Source organism: Rhinichthys klamathensis, unplaced genomic scaffold (assembly GCF_029890125.1).
Source record: "Rhinichthys klamathensis goyatoka isolate OS25496 unplaced genomic scaffold, OSU_Roscu_1.1 h1tg000133l_1, whole genome shotgun sequence".
NCBI lineage: Eukaryota > Metazoa > Chordata > Actinopteri > Cypriniformes > Leuciscidae > Rhinichthys > Rhinichthys klamathensis.
Window position 1 is genome coordinate 2,627,566 of NW_026606668.1, and position 16,170 is coordinate 2,643,735.

General features: G+C 38.3%; 1 protein-coding gene across 3 annotated transcripts in view; it reads left to right on the plus strand.

The window, feature by feature from the left end:
- The window catches only part of rnf38 (ring finger protein 38), a 38,464-nt gene that overhangs the window by 13,530 nt on the left and 8,764 nt on the right, over positions 1-16,170 (plus strand). For all 3 annotated transcript variants that reach the window (XM_056256834.1, XM_056256836.1, XM_056256835.1), the window contains exon 3: positions 3,882-3,943. In XM_056256834.1, coding sequence (XP_056112809.1) covers positions 3,882-3,943 — 62 coding nt within the window. The remainder of the gene's footprint in view (positions 1-3,881; positions 3,944-16,170) is intronic.

Consider the following 16,170-nt stretch of genomic DNA (forward strand, 5'->3'; position numbering starts at 1 on the left):
AACAATAATAATGAGAAGAATAATTAAATAATAATAATTAAACCTCATCATTTCAAATAATTCAATCTTAATTAAAAATAATTAAAGAACATTAAACCATTTCTGTTTCTTGAAATAAAGCTTAAATAAAAGGATATAAAACATTCACTTCCATGGTATTTTTTTTCTCTCCATACTATGGAAGTCAACTGTTTTGTTACCCAAATTCTTCAAAATATCTTATTTTGTGTTCAGCAGAAGAAAGAACTTCATACAGGTTTTTAACACCTTGAGGGTTTTTAAATGAATAAACTAAAACTAAACTAAAAAAATTAATTAAACCTAAAAAGTCATATAATATTTAAAAAAAGAACTAAACTATAATATATACATATTACTAAAATAACAATGTTATTTACACCAGTGCAATGTAACAATTTTTTAATTGATCGCAGAAATTAGAACTAATAAGGCAACATTAGTGCTGTCACTCTCTCTCTCTCTCGCTTTTATTTTCCTTGGTCTGTTTGTACCCCTTTTTACATTTCTTATGCAAAGTGCTTCAGCAGAGGAACTTCATGAATGTCAATGTTTTGTGGAGAGTAATGTCACTGCTCCATAATGTAGAGGTGGAGATATGCCTGTTTTTGTAGTGTTTAGGGGGTGAGAGAGGAGCAAGGAATCGTGTGACAGTAGAAGCCAACGATGGATAGATGGGCTCAGGAGGGAAAGGAGGAGCAGGAATGGACAGATAAAGCTGATGCACTCTGGAGCTCAGAGAAAAATCGATAGTAGTCAAGAGGGGGAAGCCTCAATCCCCTGTATCTTTCTCTCCCTCCCTCTTCATTTTCCCTGGATCTCTTTCCTTCCCATAACATTACTCAGGACACCTCTTGTGTGCCCCTTCCCCCACAATGACACCAGGATCTCCTCTCGAAATGAGGTCCAGACTGAACGATCTGTGCGTACCAGATGCAGGTAAAAATTGGCTTTGACAAATAAATAAACCATGTTGCAATTGCATCAAGTTACTGGCCATCTGCTGATTAAGTTGAACTGCATGATCATCTGAGCCTCGCAGATGACTGTGACGGCACAATCCAAACTGAGACCATCAAAATAAAGACGATAGATGTCCTTTTAAAAATTAATAATTGTCCCAGTCTGTGTCCCTCTGTCTTCTGCAGAGTGTCTTGCTTGCAGTTCAATTCAAATTGTATTCTTGTTCTTTCCCTCTGTGGGCCTCTTTCTCTTCCTCTTTCCCTCCTTCCCCCTTCTTGCCTTTCCCTTCATTATCATCGCAAAAGTGGGTGTACTAGTCATTTGGTGCCTCGTACATCATGTACCCCTTGTATCCTTCACAACATGTCATCGATGAGTTTGTCCTGTTACTGTGGACTGAAAATGCGTCAATGTAGCTACAGTTGAACAGAACAACCATGTTACCAATGTTACACACAAACAGCGCAGTCAGACTTCAGAAGCCAGTTCTGAATGATTCTGACTGAAACGCTCTTTATCTGTCCAGTTTTATTTAGCGACCTGCTATGTGTTTACAAAGAAAATAAAATCATTAGATGTTTATATGATAGATAAATTATTTACAAAAATTGTAAAAAAAAATTAAACGAGCTGGAGCAGTGAGAAGCTGTGCTACAAACTTTGTAAATGCCGCACAGTTTATTGCTTTGCATTGAAATAAACATATTTATACTTTTTTTTAATAGATATTTAGTTGCTCATGGCAACGGCTGGCATGACTACAGAGGGCTTTAAATATTGAGAAACTGAAATCATCATTACTCCGCAAGAAATTTGCTAGTCTGTCAGATATTTTATTATGTCACTCGAAACATGATTCTGTCAGCATGAAAATGTAGGCTACCTTTTAGTGCAGACATCTCTAGTTGATGCGACTCGACTAATGATGGTTTAATTAGTAACATTCAGGCACACACAGGCCATGTTCACACTGAGGCTAAATATGAGTCTCACTCCTCATCCGAGTGCGTTTTTTTTTCTTTTTCTTTTTCTTTTATATACACCAAGTTAGATTATGGCAATGGCAACCAGATATATGTTATATCCTCCTTTGCATTATTTCAAAACACACCTACTTTCCTACTTGTTTAAGAATGTTTTCAGATTTTCTTGATGTGTGTTAAATTGTTGATTCTTTTTTTTTATTATTACTATTATTAATCAGTAATGTATGAAGCCCTAAAGGGACATGGTATTGGAAGAAAATGAGATGGAAGGAAAAATTATGTCAATGCTTTTGCGTTCTTTTGCAAATGTTTTGCGTTCCTCCGAGAAACTTTAATTTTGCCCGCAAACCTTTTGAGTTCTTTATGAGAGATGACAAAGTTTCTCAAGGGTACAAAAGTTTTCACGGGCGAAAGCAAAAACAATATAATTTTTTTCCTCCCATTGTAATTTGCCAATCACATGTCCCAGTTTAGAGGCTCCGTAGAAATGTGACCTTGGGAAAGATGCTATGTAAACAATCAATGTATTGTTTTTTTTAATATTTATTATTAGCTTATTGTTTATTGAATTATTTAGATGGTGAATCTTACAAATAAGCAGGCATGATTACCATGTTTTAATGGGGATGGATTTTAGAGAACTTTTAAGCTTGCCTCCAGTTGCTTTGAGACTTTTATCACACTAAAGTGTACATCATGCTGTCAGGACGCTAAAACACTTTTAGTAGTTAATTCATTCCTTTTAATGCACCACTGCTAAAAATATTCCAAATTTTAACTCCTGATAAACTAGACAGTCTCACTTTGGATGGATTAATTGGTTGTTTGAGATGGTCTAGTTGTTGGTAGTGCATGATATTGTGTCAACATCCTCCTCATCTCTCTCGCTCCCTCTCTCTCCCTGTTATCTCAGTGTCGTCAGTCACTCCTTGCTTCACTCACTCACTCTGTCATTGAGAGAAAATAGACAAAAAAAAACTTATGGTGACAGAAAAAAAATAGAAGCACGAGTTCAAATAAAAAGCTTTTTTGTGGGCACTTCACACACTCCTCGCTCATACACACAAGCGTCCTTGTCCTTGGAGAGAGGTTTTTTTACTTTATGGATTGTTCAAGGGTAATCCTGTGCTCGTCTGATGAAACGTTCACAGAGACACTGGAAACACGCAAACAAACACAGACGGGCAAAAAAAATAAAAATTTGAAACTCAAAAACAAAGACCCTAAGAAAACAAAAGGCTTTGGATGTATTGTCATGCAAGCACCATACTATAATCTAGGATTAATCTCTCTCTCTCTCTCTCTCTCTCTCTCTCTCTCTCTCTCTCTCTCTCTCTCTCTCTCTCTCTCTCTGTCTCTGTCTCTGTCTCTGTCTCTGTCTCTGTCTCTGTCTCTGTCTCTGTCTCTGTCTCTGTCTCTGTCTCTGTCTCTGTCTCTGTCTCTGTCTCTGTCTCTGTCTCTGTCTCTCTGTCAAACAATAACATATCGTCATCATCAATGGATCATCATCACCTCTAGAGCACCTTTATCGTTTAATTAGCAAAGACTGGCCCTAGTAAATATGGTTTATCCTTTACAAACAACAATTGTATTACAGGAGCTTATACTGCTGCAGCATTAAACAGTATAGAGATCATTTGGGTTGTGTGACTGTGATTATATGATGGTGATTGTGATTCCGTTTATTGTAATAACACACCAGGCAAGATTAAAGTATTGCCCAGATGTCTCAACATGCTGCTGATATCCTGTAAAGCTGCTGGATCAAGAGTCTGTTTTTGGGCCTGTTGAAACTGTTGACTGCCAAACATATCATACAAGCTGTAAATAATTATGCTGCATCACATGGTTATAGTGTTTTAGCTGCTTCAATACACTTGGCTGTTGAGTTAACTGTTCTTGTGCTGTCTCTAGGTGCAATGGGAGGAGTATACCACTATCATTCAGAGCATGCGTGTGCAGACGCCACTGACAAGGTAAGACATCACTACTTATAGCCGGTTACTAACGTGGACTAACAATCAGCCAAATTCTTCATGTTTAACATTGACTTTTGCAAGAGAATTTAGCAGTACTACTCAAGGTGCTACAAATGAAATGCCCAATTACAATTTAGCTCCAATTTTTGTGTTTGTCAGTATGTGGTTTTATCTGGTAAAACATTTGATTATATAAGCTATTTCTTCAATGTTAAAATACTTTCTCCTACCCTGACTAATGTGCAGAGACAAAGGCATTCTTGACCCTAGTGACTCTTGTGAGTCAGTTCTTTTTAGTGATTCAAACATATACTCCTAGCTTATTTTGTTGTGTTGTACTTTAGGCTCATGAGATTTTAAATCGGCATAGTTCCTTACTGGTAACTGTTAATATGACAATGTGCATTTAAATGTTTGCCAATAATATTTCATAAAAAAATGAATGAAATGTTGGTTTAGAATTGTTTTATTAAATATACTTGATGTCAGTTATTGGATTGCATTCATTTCTACATATAACGTTCAAAAGTTTGGGGTCAGTAAGATTTTTTTTTTTCTTAAATTATTACTTTTATCCAGCATGAATGTATTAAATTGGTCAAAAGTGGCAGTTAATAATACAAGTTACAAAAGGTTGTAAATGCTGTTCTGGTAAACAAAGAATCTTGAAAAAAAAAAATATTAAGCAGCACATTTGTTTTCAGCATTAATAAGAAATGTTTCTATAACACCGAATCAGCATATTAGAATGATTCTGAAGGGTCATGTGACACTGAAGACTGGAGTAATGAAATGTATCCTGTCCATCACAGGAGTAAATTGCGTTTTAGAATATTTTAAAATAGAATATTTGTGCTGTAATGCAGTTTTGTGAGACATTTAAATATCTCACTGACCCCAAACTGTTGAAAAGTAGTGTACTAAAAATAATTGATATGTTATGAATGAATATGAACAATGAACAACAATCAAAAAAACAGAACATTGTTTTGATGGCACAGAACCACTTTTTGAGGAAATCAACTTGGATTGCTAATAGTCTCTGCATTTAAAGTGATTATGAGAGAAAATATTTTCGATTACACTCTTCAGCTGTAAGTGTCCAAATACTTTTTGGGGACACTGTATGTGGCTTATTTTGTACCAAGACTGTTGCTGGTTTTTCATCCTCAGAAACTATTTGAATCATTCATTCAAAGAACTGTTCTGGTACATGTTGGGAAATGTTGTTCTGTCATTGCTGGCCTTTTAAAATCAAGCGCGAGAGGGAGGGTAGATGGTGCAAAAAACAAAAGGCAGTTCCTGCCCAGTTTTACTCCACGGTGTTTACAGTCAAAGGGAGGAGGAGGGCTAGCTGACTGAAGCTCTGTGATTGGCCACAACGGCCTCTGGGGGCGGACCCGGCCCTGTGAGGGAGGGAAAGGGGGAGGGGGAGGAATGCGAGCGGGCGACGGGAGAGAAAGAAGGGATGATGTGAGAGAGAGAGAGAGGAAGAGGAAAGCATGGAAAGGGGGAGCGGGGGCACTAATGATTTCACCTCCAGCTGTGGGACACGGAGAGAGGGGAACAGTGGCTTAGAAATGGATGGCTGTCGAAATGAAGGGAGTGGAAAAAGACCGATGTGGCTGTGTTGGTGCGAGCAAGAGACTGAGTTATGGCCGAATGAAACTAAGGGAATGTAGTCTGTATTTCTGAGAGGATTTTGTCCCATAAAAAAAAAAAAACTTTTGCTTAGTGGCAGAAAAGAAACCAGGCCAACAACCCTTACTGTTTCCTGTTTTTGACAAATGTGTGAGAGAGAGACACAGCGCACGCACACACACACAGAACAGAAGAGTGTTTGGGCCCGTGGGTAACTGCATCTCATCCTGTGTGTGCTGACTGTTCAGAACTAAACAAAACATATTTTGGGGTGTGTGGAGCCGTTTTGAAAGCTTTGTGCTCGCTGCTGGCCGTCTATATGAACAGCAGAACGGGACGTGTTGGCTCTTGGGAGGTCCTGAATATAGAGCGCTGAAACTGAGACGTGTGTGTGTCCATTCCTAGGCCTCCGCACAGGCAGAAACAAGCTCGCTATGGTGTAGAATGTAGAGGCGGCCTCAAATGGGTTTGCCTGTCAGAGGGAGGAAAAGAGGGAGGAGAAATGAAAGGCTGGAAAATAATGAGACTGAGGAGGAGATGAGGGGGACCCGCTTATTCGAAGCACTTTCATAAAGTCCCAGCGTTTGAAGAGCAGTCACCCAGCGCAAGGACTCTATAGACTCAGCCTATTAAATATTAAAGTATTACACTGAAACAGAAGCACATTGTGGATTCTCACATCAAAGCAGTGTTTCGGCTAGGCATGTGAGAATGTGGAATCTCCTGCTGATTGTTTCGGGAGGTTGGAAAATACGGCATCTCGTGATGTCAGTGCCTAGCAAAGTAGTGCAGTTCAGACCTTTCATATTTCCCCTCCAGATGCATTTGTTATTTGAGAGCATATAAATGTTCAATCTACGCTCTAAAAAATGTCTGGTTGTTTCAACCCATGTTTGGGTCAAATATGGACAAACCCAACCATTGGTTTAATTTTTTTTTAATTTTTAAAACCTGTGGTTGGGTTTGTCCATATTTGACCCAAACATGGGTTGAAACAACCCAGCATTTTTTACTAGTATTGTTAATGGGTAGGGATGGGACACACTGGCACAGTGACAGTTGACTATTAACCTTAAATGAAATTGTTATTGTTGTTTTTATTATTATTATTATTATTTTAAATATAATTTGTTAATTTAGTTATTTAGTCAGCTGTCTGTTGTGACTCATCCCTACCCAATTGCGAACATGTACATATATTATACCGGACAGTATATCCGACAAATTATTCTATCAATCCTTGGAAATTTTTTAATGGTTATAACGGTATTTACCGTATGGGAAATGCTGCTACAGGACAGGTATATGTACGAAAGCAAATCTTTAAGCAATGGAATTTGTATAGCAGTTTTATGACTAAAAACATTGCATTCAGATGGATTTAGTATAGTGGTTAAAGATCTGAGCTGGTAAAAGAGAAGTTTCGCACAAGACCAAGCCCTGAATAACCACCATTGTGCCCTTCTGCAAGGCATTTAATTAAGTGTACTGTTCGTCACTTTGGGTAAAATCTCTAGGGACATATCAGTACCTTAAGACTGAGAAGTACCAACTTGTGGAGGGACCCTTCACATGAATTTTATTTAACTTTTTTGTACATATTTTTCTACTTTTTTTTTTTTTTTTTTCTATTTTGTGTATTTTAAAGGGGTCATATAATGCCATTTTTGTACAAGCTAATATGGTTCTTTAGAGTCTAAATTAAAACTTTGTAATATACTTTAATTAAAAATTCTCATTAGTATTGTAAGAAAACACTTATTTTACCTGGTCAAAAACAGCTCTGTTTTCAGCACGCCGTTTCAGTGCATATGACTTTAAATGATAATGAGCTTTGCTCACCCCACCTCTCTGTTCTGTGCGTACACCGCTTGTAACACAATAACCATAACGCGTTGTTCATTATAGACGTGGGATTATGAATTATATTGAGAACGTCGTACATAGAAAACATGCCGTAATGTACCCTGAGTGTAAACCTTAGACGCATTCATTGTGAAGCGTGCATCTAGCGATTTGCAAAGATTAATATAAATATTAAAGGTTAAAAAAACGTTACACTCACTTCAGTTATTTTGGAGAGGTTCAGCAGGAACACGAATAGTTGGTACCGGTCCAGGAGCAGCTTCTTAGCAAAACCAGCTTTATACTGACCCTCCTCGTTTATAAGCAGTCTGGTGTGTGAAATGATTCGCGCAAATATGAAAGCATTGACGTTGCTTGTGGGGAATATTCCCTTCGAAAACAAACTCAGCCACTGCGTCTTCAGCGGTTCGGATTTAGGAACATTAAAATGACTGCTGTGTTCGTTATTGCACCCAAGAACAGAACACCACAATCGCTTAGACGCCATTCTGCTCATAGACAGTGCTCCAGCATATCAACAATGACTGCGCCTGTCCGCGCAGACTATGATTGACAGCTCCCTCACGAGCGAGGGCGGGTCTGTGTTGAAACGCGGCTGTCATTCAACAATCGTGGGAGGGGCGTGCGAGCTTGTGACGTCACAGGCTCGAACGGCTCGATTTGAGGCAGGGGAAAACATATAAGGAGATTAAAACAAAAACACTGGATGGATTTTTATCATTTTATGATGTTTGTGTACAGGCACTGCCAACACACATTTCAGTACAATCAACTTGTAAAAGTGCATGTACCATTATATGACCCCTTTAAGAAATCCACTACAGAAAGAACTAAATTGTTCCCATCAAGTAGTGGAAAAATGGATAATTCACTCGATTTGCACTAGTTGGTGGTCTACTTGGACTACAGCAACTTTATGAAGTGCGACACTTAAGCCCAAAGTATTTTTCTGCCATCCGTGTCCAGTCCACGCACCGTCTGCGTGATGTAATTTTCGTCACCAGGAGGGTCCGCAGACTTCCGCACACCCTATCTGCACGCAGCCAATTTGTGACCGCGCGGTCGGTGCGCGTACAACACCGCATGTGCAAGTGAAAATAGAAATGAAGTATACCTGGGCCTTTAGTTGATGCCATAGTTAATGTTGTCATTCAAGAGAGAGAGCTCCCTATGCTCTGCAACACAGTGTTAGCTTGCTTTATTCGTCATGATGACTTGTTCACATCAGTCCACAAAAAATATATCCCCCATCACTTGGATTCTGTCCTCCAGAAGATTTCTGTGGAATTCTGGATGTAAATGTACAACCCCTACAATGATAAAGGCTTGGCTATTGAATATTATTTCAATCACACTTCTTGGTAGCCTTCCTTAAGTATCCTGTGCAGATCATAATATTCCTGAGCCAAACCTTCTCCAGTTCAAATTCTTTTAAATAAATCGAGTTCTATTAAAAATATTAAACAAAATACATTTTTATATTACTAGTAGTGGTAATAATAAAAACATCATCATAATAAATATAAATATAATTTTGACTAAAATAATAATAAAATACTTGGTCACAAAATGTTGGGCCAAATTTTATCGCTACAAAGTAGCACATTAAACTTGGGCTGCATCTGAAAGCGGAAAAATGCTGCCTTCGAAGGATGCTTTCCAAGTAAGCTTCACTTCCTGTCTCCTGATTATTATTATTATTATTTATTCATTTTTGAAGGCAGCATATATATATGCATTATTCGCTACCTTTGATATCCAATTCTGTGCAAGTTGAGCAAAAAACTAAAGATGGCGTCTGAAAGTTGCGGTACGTTTTTGACCAACGTTTTCCACTTTTTATGTTATTTCTAGCATGAAATTACTATTATAATAATATTTGCTTGGTTATCACCAAAGCTCGCTCTTTAAGGTAGATCATTAAACTGTTACTCTGCCATAGAAGCATGTCTGAAATCAGTTTTGTTAGGTACCTTTATGTAAATGCTGCCTGCTAAGTCGCTGCCTGATAAGGCAACAAGCCAGCTGCCTAAGCTTTTGGACGCAGCCCTGGAGTTTTTCAACTTGGTGTTTCAAATCAGAAGTCAAATCATTATCTCCAAATCGTTCAGTGCTAGTATAAGCTATTGTGCAATCATATGTTAATTTTTAGTGGCGTAGTTGAGTTAGCTGCATGGCTTGTAAGCAGTTTTTACATAAATGGTCCTCAAACATAGAATTGTTAAACTGAATTGGTATCAGAACCAGAATCTGTAAATCCCTTATGATTCCCAGCCCTAGTTATCCACAGCAGTGCCGACTGCCCTCAGATCGGAGGGATATATTGGCTGGGTGTTCAGCACTTTGCCAAGCTCCTTCACAATAACAGCGGTTATTCGCTGTAGATAGTGCAGCCCCCCAGGCAGAGAGGGCTTGGTATTTGTTGAGCATGTGATGGCGGGTCCTGGAGCTGTAGTTTTTAAGCTGGATGTTGAGCTCTCATATAATCGTGTGGCACTAAGGACTATTTTATGCTCTATTTTATGCTATACAATGAATAAGGTCAAAATGTGAGACCACCGAGTATGTTAAAAGTTTTTGCTAATCTTCTCCTAACATGTTAAGTCCACACGCATGTTCAGATTTTGTTCTCCAAACCCCTCACCCACCCGCCTCCCCGAAACACGGATGTACGGCCCCATTAATGTTTCATACTAATGGACCTGTCTGACTGGGTTTAGACGGATGTGTGAGTCTGTGTGTGTGTTTGCGTCGCGCATCTTGGTTGCTGTTTGGCTTTGTCCTGAAGTGCTCGTGTGATCCTGTGACTTTACCTGCATTTGTGCTTTTCTTTTTCAGTGAACGCCTTGTAATTTGCCTATGTATTTAGGTGTGTTTACTTAGCTGTAAGTTGAGGACAAATTTGACAAAACCAGCCTTTAGGGACATTTGATGAATGTCCTTATTTGAAAAAATAAAATGGAAAAATTATTTATATACACTCACCGGCCACTTTATTAGGTACCCCATGCTAGTAACGGGTTGGACCCCCTTTTGCCTTCAGAACTGCCTCAATTCTTCGTGGCATAGATTCAACAAGGTGCTGGAAGCATTCCTCAGGGAGTTTGGTCCATATTGACATGATGGCATCACACAGTTGCCGCAGATTTGTCGGCTGCACATCCATGATGCGAATCTCCCGTTCCACCACATCCCAAAGATGCTCTATTGGGTTGAGATCTGGTGACTGTGGAGGCCATTTTAGTACAGTGAACTCATTGTCATGTTCAAGAAACCAATTTGAAATGATTAGAGCTTTGTGACATGGTGGAAGTAGCCATCAGAGGATGGGTACATGGTGGCCATAAAGGGATGGACATGGTCAGAAACAATGCTCAGGTAGGCCGTGGCATTTAAACGATGCCCAATTGGCACTAAGGGGCCTAAAGTGTGCCAGGAAAACATCCCCCACACCATTACACCACCACCACCAGCCTGCACAGTGGTAACAAGGCATGATGGTTCCATGTTCTCATTCTGTTTACGCCAAATTCTGACTCTAACATCTGAATGTCTCAACAGAAATCGAGACTCATCAGACCAGGCAACATTTTTCCAGTCTTCAACTGTTCAATTTTGGTGAGCTCTTGCAAATTGTAGCCTCTTTTTCCTATTTGTAGTGGAGATGAGTGGTACCCGGTGGAGTCTTCTGCTGTTGTAGCCCATCCGCCTCAAGGTTGTGCGTGTTGTGGCTTCACAAATGCTTTGCTGCATACCTCGGTTGTAACGAGTGGTTATTTCAGTCACTGTTGCCCTTCTATCAGCTCGAACCAGTCTGGCCATTCTCCTCTGACCTCTGGCATCAACAAGGCATTTCCGCCCACAGAACTGCCGCTCACTGGATGTTTTTTCTTTTTCGGACCATTCTCTGTAAACCCTAGAGATGGTTGTGCGTGAAAATCCCAGTAGATTAGCAGTTTCTGAAATACTCAGACCAGCCCTTCTGGCACCAACAATCATGCCACGTTCAAAGTCACTCAAATCAACTTTCTTCCCCATACTGATGCTCGGTTTGAACTGCAGGAGATTGTCTTGACGATGTCTACATGCCTAAATGCACTGAGTTGCCGCCATGTGATTGGCTGCTTAGAAATTAAGTGTTAACGAGCAGTTGGACAGGTGTACCTAATAAAGTGGCCGGTGAGTGTATATATATATGTATGTAATATCTCTCTCACAGACGCACGTGTGTGTGTATACATGTATATTTAGTTGTAACTAATAAATAACTTATTGTAATTATAATGTAATATTAAATATCATGTATAATATATATAGTATTAGGGTTAGTCTACAGTAGTTATAAATGACTATTTCTAATTCTAAGTTTATATAATATGATATAATAAATATAATAATGATAATGTTTTGTTAGTCTATAGTAATTATAAATGATGTTGCAATTATAATGCAATATTAATTAAATATCATAATATATAATAGGTATGTTAAGGTTAATAATAATAATAACTTATTATTATTGTTATTTAAACAGTACAAATGTAGATATTTCTCATTTACATATCAATTTAATGTGTTTTATGTTCCCTGTTTTTTGTATTATACAATTAATAATATATAACATCTATATATACATTTAATATTTGACATTTAAAGGACTGGTTTAGGATATTTTGTGTGTGTGCACAGTTACTGTTTTCGGATGGTTGTGTTTAAATGTCCTGAGGCTGTGTTCCAGGCGCTGTTCATAGTTCATCATTTTCAGTCGTGCACTTTCCCCCTCTGAGCCCCACCCTGCTCCCCCTGAGGCATCTCTCCTGTCCTCCTCCCATCCATCCATTCTCCCCCTCCAGCCCCAGTTTCTCATCCTTCCCTTCACCTTCCTCTCCCCTGCCCTCCTCTCATGACTCCGAGGAAGAAACCGTAGGACTGAGGGAAGACTAGTCAGAGCTCACTCTTTGGACTCTTTCCTTTGTCTGAACTCAAAAAGTGTGAAATAAACTGAATGTATTAACTATGAAAAATAGTTGGTACAATATTGTTTTGTCAGAAGAACCATTTTACATGTCCAAAAATCACACTTTCATAAAAGCAACGGCCAGCTGTTTAATTGTTTGCGAATGTTTCTTAGTCTTCTCAAGTGTAGTCAGACCACAAGTGGAAAGATCCAGAATGTTCATTATAAAGTTGTCAAACAGGCCGACAGTGTGACCATATGGCCGTCAGAACAAGAGAGGCATTTCAACATGCTTGTAGTTTTAATATCCAATTTTAGAACAAGGCTGTTAAAACTTCCATAGCTGTGCTGAAAATGACATCTTCATCTTTCCAAGACCCTGTTCTAGTAAATCACTGTGTCCGTATATAAAATGAATTTCCCATGAAGAATTCAGAACAGTGGGATTTTTTTTTTTTTTTTTTTTTTTTTTTTTTTTTTTTTTTTTTTTTTGTGATTTGATTGTCCTGAGTGTAGTATAGTACCTACCGAATCTAGTAATGTGGTGTGAATATATAAATTTTTATGTTTGTTTTTCATTATTCAATGGTTATTCATTTTTAGTAGATAATTTAAAATAATTAAGCCAACAAAGTATAATTTGTGAGGTTAAATATCAACACCATTAAAACACCCAGACTCTCGTTTATCAGTAAATGATGAAAAAAGTTGTCTAATTTATTCATAAATCAAACTCTGATTATTTCTAATTTATTCCTGTGATGATGACACAGCTGAATTTTCAGCTTCATTACTCCAGTCTTCAGTGTCACATGATCTTTCAGAAATCATTCTAATATGATGATTTGTTACTCAAGAAACATATCTTATTATGATCAATGTTGAAACGGTTGTGCTGCTTAATATTTTGGTGGAAATTTATCCTTATTTTCAGGATTTTTATATATATATATATAGTATACATATATATATATATATATATATATATATATATATATATATATATATATATATATATATATATATATATATATATACTTCAAAAGAACAGCATTTATTTGAAATATATTTTTGTAACAAATGTATTTGCTGTCAACTGATTAATTTAATGCATCTTTGCTGAATGTGCTCAAGTGTTGCATGAACAGAACATGCATGAAATATCGCCATCTTTATTTTATTTTACTTTCTTGTAATGAATAAGATGGGGAAACAAAGTTGCAGAAGACCAAAAAAAATTATCATTTTAAACGTATATAATAATATTTTGTGTGTGTGTGTGTACACTGCATACTGTAGGTTGATGTCATTGTTTTGAATGGGAATTGCCAGCTGACTCGCGTTGCTTTGCAAGGTCTCACCTCTCGCGCAGAGAGATGTAAAGAAGTGTCTGCTGGAAGTCTAAGCACATCGAAGTGACATTTTACCTCATGGAAAATAAGATGAGGAGGAATATATATATGGTGTATCTGTTTCAAGAGACATTCAAATAAATCCGACTCAAATCCATATGCAGATAAGTCTAGCCTGCTCCCCAGCTGTTTCCTGTTACTGATTTCTCTCTCTCTCTCACTCACACACACACACACACACACACACACACACACACACACAAACACACACACGCACACACACACACAAAGCCTTTCCCGGTGTCAACGGCTGCTCTCTGTATTTCCACACTTGGCTTAACCCTGTTTTGTGAGCTCACCTTACCACCCACAACGAGTCTTTCTCTCTCTGTGTGTACTGTCCATTTGTTTGCGTGTACCATGTTGTTCTCACCGAAGTTGCACTTGTGATCTTTTAAGACATCCCTCTAGTTTGCAACTTAAAAGCCTTACAGAGATGTGTGTGGGTTTGTTTGAAAGTTTGTCTGAGTAACTTGTTAGTCACCCGAAAGTGCTTTTAGAAAGTCAGTCGTCCCTTTTCTGATCTCGCCCCTTGTTAAACTATGACTCTTCCAAACTGAGTAGGCCCAGGTTTTGACAAGCTCATCAGGCCATAAAGTGTGTGTGTGTGTGTATTTAGTCATGAGTGAGCACGTGTGTGTTGACTTCCAGTAAAAGGTGAGTGTTAGATGAAGCTACATGTTACACATACTGACTCATGTGTCGCTGCATGTTTCTCCATGTCTTAGAGGAGACGGCTGACTTGGAGATGAATGAGTTTGTGTAACACCGACTGAGCAAGTGTGCTTGTTGAGCAACAAGCCATGGGTTTCCTCAAACTTTCGGGAAGTGACCTCACACTGCCTCAGGCAACAGAGGCAGTGATATCATTGACAGGAAATGCCGTCAGGCACAAAAGCTGCGTGTGCTCTCATTGGGCAAAACCAACTAGCATATGTACAAAAAAATATTTTTGTTCACAATCATGGATTATAATATTGTGGGGAATTCCTGTGGTACAAAACTACTCCTTTTTGTGCTGTATTTTGTATTTTTTATTTTTTGTCGAGTGGTGAGCAATATTTATTATAACTGATTATTCTAAATGGAATGTTAATTGTTGTTGTTGTTGTTGTTGTACGCTCAACTAGCAATTGTATAAGGTAAAAAAAAAAAATCTTTATCTTTCTGCACTAAATATTCACAAACAAAGCTTCTCATATAGTGGGAAAGGAATTAATTTTTAAATAACCTGTGTGACTGATTGACTTCTGTGAAACACGAAAGGAAATATTTAGCAGAATGTTTAAGCTGTTTTGAATCCAATGAAGGCTGTCAAGCTCAAAAAGCACCAGAAAGTAGTTGACAACTCATGTTTAAAGTCTTCTCATGTCAGATGATAGGTTTATGTAAAGAACAGTCTGAAATTCACTGACAAGCCACTTTAGCTTAGCTTTCAGAGCTCATTTGCGCTTCCACATTCAAATTTAGCTTGACATTTTCAACACGTTTTTGGGTGAACTGTTCCTTTAAAGGGATACTCCACTTTTTTGGGAAATAGGCTCATTTTACAACTCCCCCAGAGGTAAACTGTTGAGTTTTACCGTTTTTGAATCCATTCAGCCGATCTCCGGTTCTGGCGGTGCCACTTTTAGCATAGCTTAGCATACATCATTGAAGTGGACAAGACCATTAGCATTTCTCAAAAAAAAAAAGACCAAAGTGTTTCGATATTTTTCCTATTTAAAACTTGACTCTTCTGTAGTTACATCGTGCACTAAGACCGACGGAAAATGTAAAGTTGCGATTTTCTAGGCTGATATGGCTAGGAACTATACTCTCATTCCTGCGTAGTAATCAAGAAACTTTACTGCCGTACCATGAGTGCAGCAGGCGCAGGCAAGGCGCAGGCAGTCCCGGTCACGTTGGAAGTTACCGAGCTGGGGACTATTTTCAGGCGCTGCGTCATATCATTACGCCTGCTGCACTGTGCACTCATGGTACAGCAGTAAAGTTTCTTGATTACTACGCAGGAATGAGAGTATAGTTCCTAGCCATATCAGCCTAGAAAATCGCAACTTTACATTTTCCGTCGGTCTTAGTGCACGATGTAACTACAGAAGATTCAAGTTTTAAATAGGAAAAATATCTAAACTCTTTGGTCATTTTTTTTTGAGAAATGCTAATGGTCTTGTCCACTTCAATGATGTATGCTAAGCTATGCTAAAAGTGGTACCGCCAGAACCGGAGATCGGATGAATGGATTCAAAAACGGTAAAACTCAACAGTTTAACTCTGGGGGAGTTGTAAAATAAGCCTATTTCCCAAAAAAAAGTGGAGTATCCCTTTAAGTGCATCAAAAAACTGTA